Source organism: Talpa europaea, assembly GCF_964194135.1.
Source record: "Talpa europaea genome assembly, chromosome: 6".
NCBI lineage: Eukaryota > Metazoa > Chordata > Mammalia > Eulipotyphla > Talpidae > Talpa > Talpa europaea.
The window spans coordinates 34,154,089-34,171,919 of record NC_140072.1 but is presented as its reverse complement, the minus strand read 5'-3'; the positions used below and the strand labels follow the sequence as shown (position 1 = coordinate 34,171,919).

General features: G+C 41.7%; 1 protein-coding gene across 3 annotated transcripts in view; it reads right to left on the bottom strand.

Annotated features, from left to right (window-relative positions):
* UXS1 (UDP-glucuronate decarboxylase 1) overlaps positions 1-17,831 on the bottom strand; it is a gene marked incomplete at both ends in the record, with an annotated part of 90,709 nt that overhangs the window by 50,512 nt on the left and 22,366 nt on the right. For 2 of the 3 annotated variants that reach the window (XM_084235039.1, XM_084235040.1), the window contains 4 exons: positions 10,261-10,321; positions 11,206-11,249; positions 13,015-13,078; positions 14,376-14,403. In XM_084235039.1, the coding sequence (XP_084091165.1) occupies positions 10,261-10,321; positions 11,206-11,249; positions 13,015-13,078; positions 14,376-14,403 (197 nt within the window). The remainder of the gene's footprint in view (positions 1-10,260; positions 10,322-11,205; positions 11,250-13,014; positions 13,079-14,375; positions 14,404-17,831) is intronic. The other variant, XM_084235041.1, reaches the window with a different exon arrangement.

Genomic DNA, 17,831 nt, shown 5'->3' with positions numbered 1-17,831 from the left:
AAGGTCTTAGGATAAGTGAACTTTGTTGACTGTGATAATGGGACAGCATGATAATGGGGCAGCTGTACTCACAAGAGGGAGGAGTGGCTGAGTGTGCTGAGCACCCTAGTATTACTGACCCCACGGCACTGGAGGAGGGGGTTCACGAGTTGGCACCTAGAACAGAGGGTGCACTGTTGGAGAGCTGCAGGGGTAGGAGGGCAGAGTGAGGACCACTGTCCTGAGCGTGAGGCTCTCAATTTATTGTAGAATATCCAGGGTCCTAATCTGCAGGCAACACAGTTCAAGCACCTGGTTTTCCAACAGAGCGGCAGCTCCTGGGAGCTCAGGTGGAGAGAGTCAAAACCCCTGCCACCCCACCCCAGGACTAAAAAAAAAAAAAAGAAATGTTGAACAAACTAGAGTTCCAGCACCTGTCAATAATAGCAGCAAACACCCCAAGCTAAGGCTCCAGCAAATTAGCACTCTGCTGGAAAAGAGAACTACTCCCTGTCTGTCCCCCCTATCTACTACAAACTGTGCAGTACAGCACATAGTGCTTAAATGTAGCTGAGAGTGGGGACCTCCCTGGTGGCGCAAGGGGTTAAGACACAACCTATGAAGCTGTTCGCAGCCTCTGCAGCTCGAGTTCAATCCCTGGCCTGCCAGGGAGCAACCCACATGGCACAGCAGACCTCTCCTGTCTCGCCCACTGTTCTCCTCAGCAGTGTGTTTCAGTCAGTCTGCCTGTTCTGTTCCCCACTCTGTCTCTGGTGAATCCTCTCACTCCCACACCTCTGGCCTGTACCCCAGCTCTTGCATGCATAAATAAACCTTAAAAAAATGCATCTCCATTAAAAAAAAAAAAAAGTAGCAGAGTGGAAGTAGACATGATACTACCAAGACAGAGGAGCTGGTCTGGAGGAGGGGGGCACTGGATCTCCTCCACACAATACTGGCCCCCACCGCACAGTAGGAAGCTCAAGTTCCTGTGTTTACTGGAGATGGTTCCTTCATGCCTTACTAGCCTTGCCCTCTTTTATCCCTACTAACACTCTGTGCCAGGCCTCAGATTACTCCAGAGATGAAAAGACAACAGTCTGAAAATCTATTCCTGTTATAAACCATTAAAAAAAATTAAGAATGAGAAGACCGAAGTACATATCACAAGTGCTAGAGAGGAAAAAAATGCTGAAAAGAGTCCCAAAGCTGCAGACCATATCAGAGAGGAGCTCAAGGTAACAGTTCCGACCACTCTTATGGATGTCAACAAAACAGTAATAGTGGAAGATAAAAAACAGTGGGATAAAGAAAATATGAGGCGGTTACTATTGGGAATAACAGAGTTAACAAACAATATAGCTGATTTGAAAAATACAACTGAGGACCTAACAACAAACAGAAGGATGGAGGGAATTAATGTGATTGAAAACACAATGCTGGAAAAGACCAAGCAGGAAATGTAGAGAAAGAGAGTGGGGGAAAAAAAAAACAAAACTGTAAGTCTCCTGAGGGACCACTTAAGGAGAAATAATATCCATTGCCGCGGACTAGCACAGCAGTGAACAATGAGGCCGTCTCAGGGTTGAGAGACTGCGCAGGGTGGTCAGGGATTCGGCTAAAGAAATGACAAACAGACACACTTCAAGGGAGAGTGTAAATCTGAGTGCACTTTATTTGAGTCAGTGGTCAGTATATATATGTTTTCTAAAGGCATAGAAACAGTGAACATCAACGCAATCAGCTTGCTCATAGGTTTAGCTTATCATTGACAGGGCAGTGATCTATGTCCAAAATACATCTGGACCTAGCCACATTCCTAAGTAGACAGGCTATTAACTCTTTCTTTTGTTCTATATAATTATATTCTTGTTGTACTAACTACTACTACTACCTACTCATTTTTACTCATAATTAATTGTCATGGGTGAATTTATATTATGATGCAGTTAATATCAAAGGTACTAAAGTCAAGCACATAATAGAAAGATTATTAAACCAACAATTCTATTATAACACAGTGTTTAGTAATGTTTCATTTGCATTAGCCTAATTATTAAATTACGTATGTTTTTTAATTAGCAATCAATGACCAGAAAAAGGAAAGATTTTAGAAAGACGGTTGTAGCAGAATAAAGATTGTGGGCCTTGAGAAAGCGAGATAAGGTTCCAGGTGGTCAGCATTTCTTTTAACCATCTTTGTGGAGGCTTATGGTGGTCGTTATCTCTTGGCAGGCATTCGGGTTCTCTGCATCTTAGGGAGTTTGCTGTTCTCCCCCTGCGAGCATGGTTCCTTGCCATCGCCGGACCTCAGGGACCATGGCAACAGCCATTAGCCCTGAGGGTCACTGCAGGGGGAGGTGCAGCAATCCATTCCATGGGGGTACCAAAAGAAGAGGGAAAAGGCACAAAATTTATTTTAAAAAATAATTGCTAGAAATGATCTTAATCTGGGGCCGAAATCAGACAGTGTGATCTAAGAGGCCCAAAGAGTTTCAAACAAAATAAGACCACACAAATACACACCAAGACACATTATAATAAAGTTGTTCAAAGTCAATGACAAGAGTAGGATATTAAAACATCAGGAGAAAAAAGGGCCTCCCCTGGTGGCGCAGCGGTTCAGCACTGGGCTTGCTCGGCTGCTCGCAGCCTCTGCAGAGCCAGTTCATTCCCCAGCTGCCGGCGAGGGTCCCACAAAATAAACAAACAAACAAACAAAAAAAATCAGGAGAAAAAAGAGCAAATAATAAGAGAACACCAATCAAAAAAGGACTGCAGAAATGCAGTGTGTTAAAGTACACACAATTGCTTCTAGTATTTCGCTAGTTTTAGTAGTAACATAGGACCTGGGTCTTGACTAAAATGGATATGAATTGCTTTTTTCTTGAATAATTCCTTTCTATCTAGACTACTCATCTTATATACTATAACTGGATGTTTATAAAATGTTTTTCCTTACCAATTTTTAGCAAGCAGCATTTCAAATAAAATTGGGGAAGTTTAAAGAAGCTTCTTCAAACAACTAATCACCAAACCCAGACAAACCCCTGGAATAACAAGAGCTAATACCCAAAAGATAGGAAGGAAAGACAAGCCGTTGAAATGGGTTTACACCTTACACAGTTCTAGATGGCTCTATAATTCGTGTGCCTATCTTGCTGGTGTGGGAGCTAACAGGCTGCGAAATTAGTCTAGGTTCAAGGTCAGCATTCAAACTCACATTGTTCAGCAAACTGGCAACAACAATGTCTTTTTGAAGGAACCTGTTCTATGTATTAAGGCTACAACAATTACTGAAAGGACTTTAAGTTTCAGTAGCAATAAGCCAGATGCAGGAACCAATGACTGTGAAACATGGCTTCACCTAGGAGATGGCAGATGAGTGAGGACATTAGGCTTATTTGTTGTGGCTCTTGTGCAAAGTGAAATAAATCCAATAACACTCAGCACTGACCTGAGAGCATCCCACAAGGGAATAATAACTCGTGTAAGACTGTGCAGGCTTCCTTGACTAGTGCAGAGTGGAGGTTATCCTCATCTTCCTGACTCATGGCAGCAGGATTCGAAAAATAAAATTTTCTCTGCTGCTGATGACACTGATTTATTTCTCAAGTCATGCTGAAATGCACGCTTTTCTTTTTTTTTTAAAGATTTTATTTATATTTGTGTAGACTGGGGTGTAGGACAGAGGTGTGGGGCGGGGGGGGGGGGCGGTGAGAAGATTCACCAGAGACAGAGTGGGGAGCAGAACAGGCAGATCTACTGGAATACACTGCTGAGGGGAGCAGCGGGAGAGACAGGAGAGGTTTCCTGTGCCATATGTGGGTCAGCTCCCTGGTGGGGGATCGAACTCAGACCACAGTGGTGATAGCGCTGAGACTTAATTCCGATGCCAGCAGGGAGGCCCAGAACACACATTTTGGATGTAACAGAACAGTCCCTCTCTGAGCCCAAGTATAACAGGCTGCAGACTCTGCTGAGGGGGAGATTTATATAAACCATCCAAAAAGGCAAGAGTTCTTCTAGGACTTCTGGAAGAAAAAGACTACACTTACCATTTAACAGTGATTTAAGAGTATTACTTTGGTGTTTGATCTGCATGATCCCTAAGAGTAGGTGTGACCCCTCACAAGGCAGACACTATAACAGAAAAATCAGGGAAGGTGACAGCCAACAAAGAGCCTGTGAGGCCACTGTCACCTCAGGGTGGCCATATCCCCGCCTGGGTCTGCAGCCTTGGAGGAGCAACCACCAGAGGTTCCCACTCAAGGAAAACAGACACCCAAGTCACTAAACAAACAAGCAAACACAACATAACTCCTGAAGGGGAGGGGAGGACAGTATCCAGAGTTCTATAATGTGCTAGCTAAAAAGTTCAGTTTTCCACAAAAATTTGAGATGTGCAAATTAACAGGAATGTGTGACTTAGACACAGAAAAACCAGCAGGCAACACAGATTACCTATGTGAGGGACCAGATGTCAGATTTAACAGTCTTCAAAGCAGTCATAAGAAATCAAAGAACTGGAGGAAAACAAGCTTAATAGACTAAAACATTCTAAAAAGGAAGAAATTAAAATGTTATAAAGGAAATGGAAATTCTGGAGTTGACAAATGCAGTAACTGAAACTCGCTAGAGAATAAACAGTCTGCCAAAGAACTAGCAGAAAGAACAACCAGCAGACTTGAAGGCAGATAGAGAGGATTTATGCAACCCAAAGAATGGAAAGGAAAAATGCAGGAAACTGGTCAGTCTCAGATAAATATAGGATACCATTAAGCATATACCATGCATATGATGAAAATATAATGTAATATACACATAACAGGAAAAAATTCATAGAACAGCTGAAAAGGCCCCAAATTGATAAAACAGGTGACATATTCCAGAAGCTCAACAAACTTAAAGTGGGACAAATATAAACACAATTAATTAGACACACACAGGAACTTCATCATTAAAAATGCGGAAAACTAGAGAGAAAGATAAACTTTTAATGTCACTGTGCTGGGTTGCAAACTGTCCTGCAAAATTCATGTCCTTTTTGGTACCCTCAGAAAGTAACCTTATTTGGTAATAAAGGGGCCACTGAAGATGTACTTCATTAAGATACACTCACACTAGCATTAACACGGACCTTGATCCCACAGGAGACACACAGGAAAAATACTACGTGATGGAGGCAAAGACAGGGGTGAAGATCGCCAAGCAAAGGAACCCAGGGACTACTGACAAGACCAGAAGCTAAAGGAAAGGCACGGGACAAATTTTCCTTAGAGCTTCTGGGGAACATGGTCCTGTCATCACCTTGATTTCAGATGTCAACCTTCTAAAATTGGTAAGTTAGACCCTCCCTGGTGGCCTAAGGTTAAGTTTCAGTGGCCTGAGTTTGATCGCCAGCCAGGGAGCTAACCCAAGTGGCGCAGCAGACCTCTCCTGTCTCACCCGCTGCTCCCCTTAGAATTGTGTTTAAGTAAATCTGCCTGCTGTGCTCCCCACTCTGTCAGGTCTTCCATGCAAAAATAAATAAATCTTGGGCCTCCCTGGTGGCGCAAGGGTTTAAGCACTGCACTATGAAGCAATCCGCAGCACAATCCTCTGCAGCACAAGTTCGATCCCGGGCCAGCCAGGAAGAAGCCCACATGGCACAACAGACCTCTTCTGTCTCGCCTGCTGCTCCCCTCAGCAGTATATTTCACTCAGTCTGCCTGTTCTGTTCCCCGCTCTGTCTCTGGTGGATCCTCTCACCCCCCGCCATATCTGGCCTGTACCCCAGCTCTTGTATGCATAAATAAATAAATCTTAAAAAATAAGTAAATGTTTTCAAAAAATAAATAAATGAAATAAAATAAAATGGAGAAAATTCCATTTTTAAGCTACTGAGCTGTTGATATTTGTCACAGCAGCCCTAATAAGAATGAAACCGTTACAGAAGTAAAAGAAAAACAACTTAGTGCAACATATAGTAAACGAAGTAGTGGGACAACACATTCAAATTGCAGAAAGAAAATGTCAACCAACAGTGTTATATATAACCAAAAATAACTTTCAATATTAAAAAAATAGATAAATGAAAATGAAAGAATTCACTGAAAGCAGACCTGCTATAAAAGAAATACTAGGATGTTCTTCAGGCCAAAGCAAATAATTCCAGATGGGAATTTAATCTACAGGAAAAAAGGAGGGGAGAAGGGAAGTCAAAATAATTGCATAATTATAAAAAAACAATGTAATTGCATTTTCTCCTTTCTACTCTTAATTGATTTAAAGACCAATTGTATAAGCATAATGATGCAAATATAAAGTCACAGAACTATACACTTTTGAATGGTTAGTAAATTTTGTTAAGTATGTTTTACCACAACAACAAAGGAGTAAAACACGATTGTATAAAATAATATGTACATAATTGTATTATTCCTGTAATATACAGAAATAGAATATAGTTGACAACAGCACACAGAAGGCAGGTGAGGACAAAGCTAGACTGCAGGAAGGAAATGACACCAAAAGTCAACTGAACGCACAGGAAAAAAATGAAGGAAATGAGACATGGTAATAATAGTAAGATAAATTCTTAAATATCCTTGCTCTCCTTTATCCTCTCAGTTTATTTAAAAGATAAAGTATAAAGTAAAAACTACCACCGTGTATTCTTGGGTTTGTAACATACAAGTTACAATAGAAATAATACATATAAAATGGATAGAAATAATATTCCAAGAAAGGAGACAGGTGGTGGAATAGGAGTGACAATGTCAGCTCACTGGAACTCACCATATATCATAAGTAGAGTACCACAAAGTGTGTAAGAATTAGAACAAGCAGTAACAGAACATGCTGTTTAAATACAGTAAAGAATTATTATAGGGGGCCTCTTTGGTGGTGCAAAGGGTTGAGATGCAGCACTATGAAGCGATAAATCCGCAGCCACTGCAACTCAAGTTCGATCACTGCCAGGGAGGTGACCCACATGGCACGGCAGACCTTTCCTGTGGAGCCCCTGCTCCCCTCAGCAGTGTATTTCAATATATCTGCCTGTTCTGCTCCCCATTCTGCCTCTGATGAATCCTCTCATCCCCCCTCCCCCACATCTCTGGCCTGCACCCCAGCTCTTGTATGTATAAATAAATCAATCTTTAGGGCTTCCCTGGCAGAGGGAGGGGTTAAGAGAGAGCAACATGAAGCTATCCATAGCCACTGCAGCACCAATTCGATCCCCAGCCAGGGAGGTGACCCACACAGCACTGCAGACCCCTCCTGACTCACCCGCTGCTCGCCTCAGCAGTGTATTTCAGTACATCTGCCTGTCTGTTCCCCACTCTGTCTCTGGTGAATTCTCTCACCTCCAGCACCTCTGGTCTACACATGGCTTAACAATGTTTTGGTCAATGAAGGACTCATACAGTCAGTGGTGTCAATAGGCTACACTATCTAGCCTAGGTGTGTAGTAGCCTATACCATCTAAATTTATGCAATTATACTCTATGACACCCACACAATGACAAAGTTGCCTATCAGATGCATGAGGCCTCTCACGAAACATTGCATTACTACATATCGATAGTAACATTAAATGTGAATGGATGAAACCACCACTCAAAAGGCAGTGGCAGGATGTTAAAAAGGTGCAACTATAGAATATCTAAAGAAAAATACAATGTAAATCCAAAGATACCATGTCTTGAACATAAAAAAGATTAAAAATATACGGGGGCCTCCCTGGTGGCGCAAGGGGTAAAACACTGCAGAAGCAATCTGCAGTCTCTGCAGCATGAGTTTGATCCCCGGCTGGCCAGGGAGCAACCCACATGGCACAGCAGACCTCTCCTGACTCACCTGCTGCTCCCCTCAGCAGTGTACTTCAGTCGGTCTGCCTGTTCTGTTCCCCACTCTGTTTCTGGTGAATCCTCTCACCCCATACCCTGCATCTCTGGCATTTACCCCAGCTCTTTTACGGATAAATAAATCTTTAAAAATATATATAACATACAAACAATAAGAAATTTATCATGTGAAATTAAGTCAGAAGGAAAAAGATAAATATCAGATGGTCACACTTACATTTGTAATAGTTCCTCAGGACAAAGGCAACAAAAGGTCAAGAAAAAGTCAAAACTAGCAAGCTGACCACAGATCTGAGGCACACAAGAAAGGAGGGATCAAAACAGGGGAGGGAAGAACCCAAGGGAATATGGGGCTGGATCATGGGTGATATGGTGGTAGGAGAACTATGGGGACTACAATGATGTAAGAAAAAAAATTTAATGAATAAAAAAAGAAAAAGAAATCTGGCATGGCTATAATGATGTCAGGCAAAATAAAATAAAAAATGTTAATAGGTAAATAGGGGCATTTTACAATGACAAAAGGGTCAATTCATCAAGTGGATTGAACAAGGAATATTTGTGCACCAAACACAGAAACCAAAAATACACTAAACAAAAACATAAAGAACTGAAGAGGAGAAATAGAATTTAACAACAATAATGAATAGAAGTAGGCAGAATATTAACGAGGAAATAAAACACTTGAAAACCACAACAGACCAGCTAGACCTAACAGCTACATATAGAACAGTACACCAAACACTGGCATAATACATATTCCTTTTAAGAGCACATGGACTATTATCCAGAATAAACCACATCTTCAGCCATAAAATAAGCCTTAATAAATTTGAAAGGTTTCAAATCATACAAAGAATGTTTTGACCACAATGAAATGAAATTAGGTATTAACAACACAAAGAAAGTTGCAAAACTCACCAGCATGTAGAAATTGAACAACACATCTCCAAGTAACAGATCAAAGAATACATACAAGGAAAATTCAAAAATACTTTGAAATAAATGATAATGAAGACGGCAAACCAACCAACCAGCTGTAATCACAAAAGTATTAAAACAGAAAAAGTTAAATATCTCATGAGTATTTTCTCTACCCGTCATCAAGAAAAAATGCCAAGGCAGCTAAGGCAGTGCTTAGAAAGAAACCTGTGAGCTGTAAAATGCCTATATTAAAAAAGAACTAAAATCGATAACCTAAACTTCTACCTTAAGACACTAGAAAAAAGTACATTAACCCCAAAGACACATGGAAGGGAGAAAGATGAGAGCAGAAATTACTGAAATAGAGAATAGGAAAATAAAGTGAAAAACCAAGAAAACCCAGAAAAAGGTTTCTTGGAAAGATGAACAAAAGTGCCAGACTTTTACTTACACCAAAAGAGAGAACCCCAAATTTCTAAAATCAGTAATGAAATGGAGGCAATTACAGAAATAAAAAGAACACACTATAAACAATATGTCCATAAATTAGAAAAAAATAGACATTCCTAGAATTATACAAACAACTAAAGTGACTCAAAAAGAAACAGAAAATCCCAATAGGGAATCCAGCAAGATGCCAGCAGAGCAAAGACACCATCCTACAATTCACAAAGAATTATAAGGGATCAAGAATGGAGCTTTAAAAAGGAACTAAATTGGAGGACTCACACTTCTTAATTTCCTAACTTGCCATAATAATCAACACAGTGTTTTAGTGGCATAAAGAGATATATAGTGCTATGGAAAGGAATTGAAAGTCTAAAAGAAAACATATATATTTATGATCCACTGATTTTCAACAAGGATGTCAAGACAATTCAACGGGGCATGATTAGTCTTAGCCATATACTCGGTAGCCACACAAAAAATGGAAAGATTCTTATTTAACATCATATACAAAAATTCTCTCAAAACGGATCACAGACCCAAATGTTAACAAATGGAATAAAACATTTGCTAATCATTTATCGGATAAGAAATTTGTATCTCATATAGATGTCTTACAGATCAATAAAGAAAAGGGAAGAAAAAAAAATTAAAAATTGGGCAAAAGAGGGCCTCCCTGGTGGCCTAGGGGTTAAGTCTCAGCGCTATCACCACAACAGCCTGAGTTCGATCCCCGGCCAGGGAGCTGACCCACATATGGCACAGAAGACCTCTCCCGTCTCTCCTGCTACTCCCATAGCAGTGTATTTCAATAGATATGCCTGTTCTGCTCCCCACTCTGTCTCTGGTGAATCCGCTCACCTCCTACACCTCTAGACTGTACTCCAGTTCTTGTATGCATAAATAAATCTTTTTTTAAAATGTGGAGTTGTACAACTTTGTGAACATATTATAAGATACTTAACTATATATTATGACTTTTATGGTATGTGAATTATACTTTGATTTTAAAAAGCAAGTTGCTCAATGTCACAAATATTAATCAGATATGCAAACTTACCAAAATTCTTTTACGATCCTTTTCTGATAAAAATTTTACTGGCGGGTATTTCTGAGTGAAGCTGTAATCACAAAAGTATAAAAACAGAAAAAGTTAAATGTCTCATGAGTATTTTCTCAATCTGTCATCAAGAAAAAATGCCAGAGGGCATCCCTGGTCGTGCCAGGGATTAAGTACAGCACTATGAAGCTATCCACAGCTTCTGCAGCATGAGTTCGATCCCCAGCTGGCCAGGGAGTTATCCACATGGCACAGCAGACCTCTCCTGTCTCGTCTGCTGCTCACCTCTGCAATGTATTTCAGTCTCCCTGTTCTGTTCCCCACTCTGTCTCTGGTGAATCCTCTCACCCCCTGCACCTCTGGTCTACACCCCAGTTCTTGTAGCACAAAATCTTTAAATAAAAAAAAAGGCAAGAAGGTATTAATAAATCCTATTCCCCCCTCTTCTCCTGAGAGCATGACACTTCCCAATTCCAGCATTCTCTTCCCCAACCAATTGCCCTGGACAAAATGATTGGTCATGAATCCTTTCTGGGCATTATATTCATAACCAAAAACATCTATGTGGACATTTATTTAATCATAGTTTGTAGAAATCACACTGATATTAAAGAATATGAAAGGAAGGCTTTTTAATACAGGGATCTGTGGTTGGGCTTCAGGAAAACCCTTAAACATATAACTTTAAATTTATAAACAAATCTTTTTGAATGGATGAATCCATAGCTTTCATCAGAAATAGTTCTTAATAAGAGAAAAAAAAGGTTTAAAAAGCACTGCATCCAAACTTTAGAGTAAAAATACATCTTCTCCTGCAAAGGTGACTTATAACTTCCATATTTTGGAATTAATGACTCACTTGCAATCAACTATTATTAGATATTGACCTGTAGTCAACAGCTAAGATGTAAACATTTTCCTACACTCAAAAAAAAGTACACATACCTTTTTTCCAAATCTCTGATTTTCTCTCTGAGTGGTTCAATAATCTGAAACAAAAAATCATCAATGTCAGCTTCAAAGCAAAAACATTCCTTCACTACTTTTACTCCACTCTCGTGTTCCAGATCATTACACACTGCAAAGCAGCAGCTGATTTCTTCTACAATTCACTTCCAGGTTAAGATACACCACTTGAATCACAACTGTAGAATTGAGATGAAAAGTGCATGTTGGCACTCTTATCCAAAAATGCCTAACTGGGGCCTTCCTGGTGGCGCAAGGGGTTAAGACACAACCTTTGAAGCAATCCACAGCCTCTGCAGCATGAGTTCGATCCCCAGCCAGGCAGGGAGCAACCCACATGGCGCAGCAGACCTCTCCTGACTCTCCCGCTGCTCCCCTCAGCAGTGTACTTTGGTCAATCTGCCTGTTCTACTCCCCGCTGTCTCTGGTGAATCCTCTTACCCCCCCACACACCTCTGGCCTGTACCCCAGCTCTTGTATGCATAAATAAATAAATCTTGAAAAAAAAAAAAAAGATGCCTGTAATGGCAGGAAGGGACACTGAGCAGGTTGACTATGACTATGCAGACAGGGTAAAGGAGGAAAGAGTCCTGAAGCCCTCAGTGGCTTTTGCAGGCTTTTATTGGGATTTACCAGGTACATGGCAGGCAGAGGTGCTGGGGGGCATGTTGCCAGCCTCCCGGCCACCAGCAAGTCTTTATTCTTTCTGGGCTCTCTGGCCTTCTCTTGCGTTCTCTCTGCTTCTCTCGGCTTCTGCTGGTGTCTGTGATGCTGCCCTTAAAAGCCCAGCTTAGCCCAGGTGAATTCCATCTACATATGCCCACACCCTATTCCAGGTGCCCACCATGAGTTATGCATTCGGGACTGTAGGGTTCCATCATCTATCCTAATGGCGGGAGGGCAGAAAAGCCTGATACTTTTTACCTTACCCTACAATGCCTAACTGACAAAATCCACCATTTTTACTTACCTACTGCACTATGAACAATGTTTAAAGGTGGTTCACACTCACAAAAACAGGCAGCTCAACATCACCTGTTTCTTTTCAGAAACTAATACCCCCCAGGTACTGCCCACAAAAGCTAATCACCTTGTTTCTGCAACCACCTTACGTCAATCAGCTCCAGGACATAAATCTCAGGCTGTGACTCAACCCAGGTCTGTGAGTGTCAACACCTTGAGCTCAAACAGAAATTCAAGAACATCTAAGGGCTTCCTATACCTAACAGCATCTGGCCTCAAATCAAAACGAGTACTCCCCACTGCTCCCACAGTCAATTTGTATTTACTTTTATTTGACAAAAACATAAGCAATTATTACTAAATAGAAAGTGTCTCATCAACCAGGGGAGCTAGCTTTCAGTAAGGAGCTAGCTGTTCTCCCATCTCCCATCATCTCTGCCTATTAGGTGGGGATGTTTTTCCTCAGCATCTGCTCAGATGAGTGGCCGCTGGCACCTGTCCCCATCCTGGTAATCACTTCCCTTTCCATTAGAAATTCTAGAAAGGATTACCTGAAAAGTCACATAAAAGTTTAAATCCATTCTGCCTTTAAGGTAGATTTTGTTTTAATGAATTACTCCTTTATGAAACAGGCAAATGCTGGCGGAGCTGCATCTACAGGATAACAAATAGCCTCCACTTTAGGGTAATAATTTTTTGAAAGGCAATTTCAAAATCATGAAAAAGCATCAAGCTAGCACAATAAAGCTATCACCACATGCAAAAGAAGTGAAGTTGTCAAATGTATGGAAAAAGCAGAAGCAAAAATAAGGAAAAGAGACTAACCTCTTCAATCCTGCTCTCAATTTTTAGTTCACCGTTTTCCTGGATAGACCTGTTGAGTAGAAAGCTACACAACTGAGATCAATTGAAAGGTTTTCAAGACTTCAAGATTTTTAAATAAATTACCAAAACATAGACTAAAGGTTGCCACCTCCCTCTCCTTCCCAAATACCAGTCACATGTACCAATTCCCTCCAGAAGGGGGTACACCAGAGGAAAACAAGAAAACGGGGGCTGGAGGGAGAGGATCTCATCAAATCGATGGCTTATGGTTGTTTCTATAAACTAAAATAATCTCACTTTCACATTACACCTACACAGCATTTTAAATTCTAAGCAATATAAGTGTGTCTATAGGAGTTCAAGTTTGTCTGCTGGGCTTTTCCTAGGGATTCAATGCAAAACGAACTTTTTTCTAAGCAAAAAACAGCTCCATTAAGTGGGAACTGAGCAACCTACCTAGTCACAAACAGAAACCATTGTCAGGAAACAGAGAGACAGACACAAACACACACACACACACACACACACACACACAGTAGGACTTTGATCAACAGTGTCCCACCCGCCTTGCAAAACCAACTCCATGTGAAAAGCCTGGTGGGGCCACAGTTCCCCTTTACCCTCACGGCCATGTGCAGCAGCACTGAAATTCCAAATCCAACTCAATCACCACAAACATGATTAATATATTTTCACTAGCAAGAACTACAAAGTAGAATAAATTTTTCTTTGCATGTAAAACTGTACTAACAGGGCCAGATTGGTTTCTACAATGCTTGCTTATTATTCTGTGCCGATCTTTTTTTCTCAGAATATTAACACCAGCATTTTATTTTCACAAGTGTCCCGCAGGACCTATTAAGCAGCATAAATAAGGCACACTTGGGCCAGAAAGCATCTCCGCCAAACCCTGATAGGCAGGTGGTCTGCATCCCTGGTCTCCTGGGCCAGCCCAGCCTTTCCTGGCTCCCTTCTCAAAAGCCTTAGGGAAGACTCCAGTGTTCTGACTCAAGCAATTTACATTTCAGCCCTGTGGAAGTTAGGGTCAGCCCACTACTGTCTGCAGGAAGAAGGGATGGGTCCTTAAGGTGAGTACTGCAGAGGAGTCTACCATTGCAGCATAAGGTTTATTATCTTTGTAATATCTGGACTTTACTTGGGTAAATGTTCAAATCAGCTGCATTCCTCCAGCAGATGCACTGGAGAAAAGACATGGTCCAGATAGATATATGAATAGCAAAAACTTCAGTTTCATTTTAAAAATATTTTTTCAATTGACCATGACTTCCATATTGTACACATAACAAATGAAATGTGTCTATAAACCCAACCACCATATCCAAGTTATTAAAAGCAATTACCTCATGTTAACGATGTTGCCCCAAACAGCTGTAAGAGAAAGAAAAAAAGTCAGTATTGAAGTTCACAAAATGCAATGATTCCAACTACTACCATTTTAACTTTTGGCCAATAGTTTGAAGTTCATTAAGAGAATTAAATTATAGCTCATGAATAAAATGTAGTTTGTTTTCAAAAGTATTAAGTCCTACTAAAAAATAAACAAAAATATGATCCTATATACCCCTTTTATTCTAGAAGATCTCTTCAGCAATCTGGAATTGATCTGGGCATGTGCTTTGCTATACAGTATGTCCTCAACCTTTGGAGAAAGGCCAGTTACAAAAATCAAAGCCTGTAAGAGATCCTAGAGTGCAGCCCAACCTCTTCATGCAACTGTCCATGAAACCAAAATACCCAAAAATTGGGGGACTGCTATATAATAACAAGAAACATTCATTTATAAGATCCCTTTGAAAATATGTGCGTTTGCTAGACCTAAGCGACCTGTTCAGCCACAATTCTTTGTTACCTGAAGTTCTGCATTCCTATACAAGGTCAGAACTGCCCAACTGTAGGGTAAAGAAAAATGTCAGGCTTTTCTGCCCTCCCGCCATCAGGATAGATGATGGATCCTGGTGGTCCTGAATGCATGCCTGATGGTGGGCACCTGGAGTAGGGTGTGGGCATAGGCAGATGGGATTCACCTGGTCTAAGACTGGGCTTTTAAGGGCGGCATCACGGGGACGCCAGCAGAAGCCGAGAAGCAGCAGAACTAACGGAAGAGCAGAGAAGCAGAGAGAAGGCCAGATTGCCCAGACAGAGTGAAGATTTGCTGGGGGGCTGGGAGGCCTCCCAGCCTCCCAGCACTCCTGCCTGCCGTGTACCGGGTAAATCCCAATAAAAGACCTGCAAAAACCACTGAGGGCTCCAGGACTCCTCCTTTACCCGGTCTGCTGGATCAGAAAACCTGCACTGTGGCCTGTCCTGCCACTACATATGACAAGGGACCCCAGAAGCTGATCAGTGAGAAGTGTTGTTGAAAAGATTAGAACCATGACCAAGGGTCTGGAGTACTGTTTCAATTACAACACTTGGTCATCAAGCAGATAAGAATTATCTGGTCAGCAGACTCATGTCCCCCCCCAAAGCCCAAGGTGACAAAAACACAATTTTCAGTTTTACCCATCTTTTTCTCTTTGCCTTCCTATCCCACGTAACTGACTCCATATGATTATTCTATCAATAAAAAGGCCAGGATCTTGCTTGTTCAGCAGCATTCTGCATTGTGCAGCCAGCTCCACAACTCCCATTTATCAGTGTAGTGTTGCCTACGCAACAAAAACTTATTTCAGAAACATTTCTCCATCCTTCCACTGTCACTTAAACCATTTCAGGGCACATAAAAAGCTATCTCCCTTCCTGGACACCTTCTCCTACCTTGAATTAAAGACAACATAGTCTCCTTCTTGCTTCATTAAGCAGCTCTTTCCTGGGAAGTGGGGAAGGATCCTGGGATCTGCCCCAGAACGTGAGGTCCACAGCTGCAGCTTCCCCCCTTAATAAATTGATAAGGCCTCGCTGGTAGTGCAGAGCTTAAAGTCTCAGCGCTACAAGCTGAGACCACTTGACACACCAGCCATTGCAGCACAAGTTCGATCCCCTGCCAGGGAGCTGATCCACATGGTGCAGCAGACCTCTCCTGTCTCTCCCACTGCTCCTCTCAGAAGTGTCTTTCAGGGACCTCCCTGGTGGCGCAAGGGGTTAAGCACTGCACTATGAAGCAATCCGCAGCCTCTGCAGCACAATTTCAACCCCTGGCCGGCCAGGGAGCAACCCACATGGCAAGGCAGACCTCTCCTATCTCGCCTGCTGCTCCCCTCAGCAGTGTATTTTGGTCAGTCTGCCTGTTTTGCTCCCCGCTCACTCGCTCGCATGCTCTCTCTCTCTCTCACCCCCCTGCATCTCTGGCCTACACCCCAGTTCCTGTATGCATAAATGAAAATAAATCTTTAAATAAATAAATAGATAATAGTGGATAGTGCCCACATCGATTTCTATGGCTCAGACTTCTTAGATTGGTTCTCCATATCAGGAAGAACACTTTCTTCACCGGCTGCTCATTCAGTTCACCTCAAGATCTTCATGAGCCTCTTCCTCTCCTCACCTCTATGTAGCCCATCAATGGGAGGCTAAACCCCAGCCATCCCATCCAGCCTTCAGCCCAGTCTATAGCCCACAAGAAGTCTAGACTTCAGTCTGCAGTCCCCTGGCCAGAAGTGTATTCACACACCACCTCACACCACTCAGAGAACAACCCAAGCACGCCATCCATCCTCCAGGAAGCCGCCACAGCCCCCCTTACTGCTCCGGGGCCACAGCAGACCCTGTGTTGCCAAAGGTCCACTACATCTTTTTTATTTTATTTTTTTTAATGTTTATTCTTAGATTTTTTTTAAAGATTTATTTATACAAGAACCGGGGTACAGGCCAGATGAGCAGGAGGGTGACAGGATTCACCAGAGACAGAGTGGGGAACAAAACAAGCAGACTGACAATACACTGCTGAGGGGAGCAGCGGGCGAGACAGGAGAGGTCTGCTTCGCCAGCCGGCCGGGATCAAACCCGCGCTGCAGAGGCTGCGGACAGCTTCACAGTGCGGCGCTCAAACGCCTGCGCCACCAGGGAGGCCCACTACATCTTTTTTAATGAACAATTCACAAGCAGGTCTCCCTACAAGGTCAGGTGTTTTCTTACTCACATTTGCAACACCAAGCACACACAGTCCAGGTACTAAAATAAGCTGCATGGACGCCAAGGAGTATTTTCACTGTCTTATATTTATCCCGTCTTAGTCCTTTTTATCTTCAAAAGTGTTATTTCCAGTTAATCACTAAAATGTTTTTATGTTAAGTGCTTTCAGCTGCCTTTTAAATTCTCAAATGCTTTATCTGCTTTGGAGAGTTAAAAGTCAGTCCAGCACCCAGCACAGGCCAAAGAACACTCAGGGTCAACAACAACAAAAAAAGCCCCAGCCCACTGCAACCTCAGGCAAGAGGAAAACAAGCCATTTCAAAATAATAATGGAGTCTTGTTCCTGGCTGCCTAGCCTGGTCTGGAACACTGCAGAGCATGGAGTTTAAAAGTTAAACATTACTTAAAATTAATGTTGCTTTAGAATTTCATTCACCCACCTTACCATTCTCAAAGGAATGGCTGGAATTATTAATAAATGAACTCTATAAATATGGGAATTAAACTAAACCTATATAGTATACTACATACTAGAAAAAGGTTAAAAAAAAAAAAAAAGGAAAAAGATGATGAACTTTTATTCACCATAATTGACAAAGGGCTTAAAATCAAATTCCCTTACACAGCTTTCAAGATATTTATGTTTATTCTTAATTTTTAATATAAATGTTTAAAAGAGTTTGTAAAAATTTTAAAAGTTCCTAATTCATGGTGCCCTGTAGATT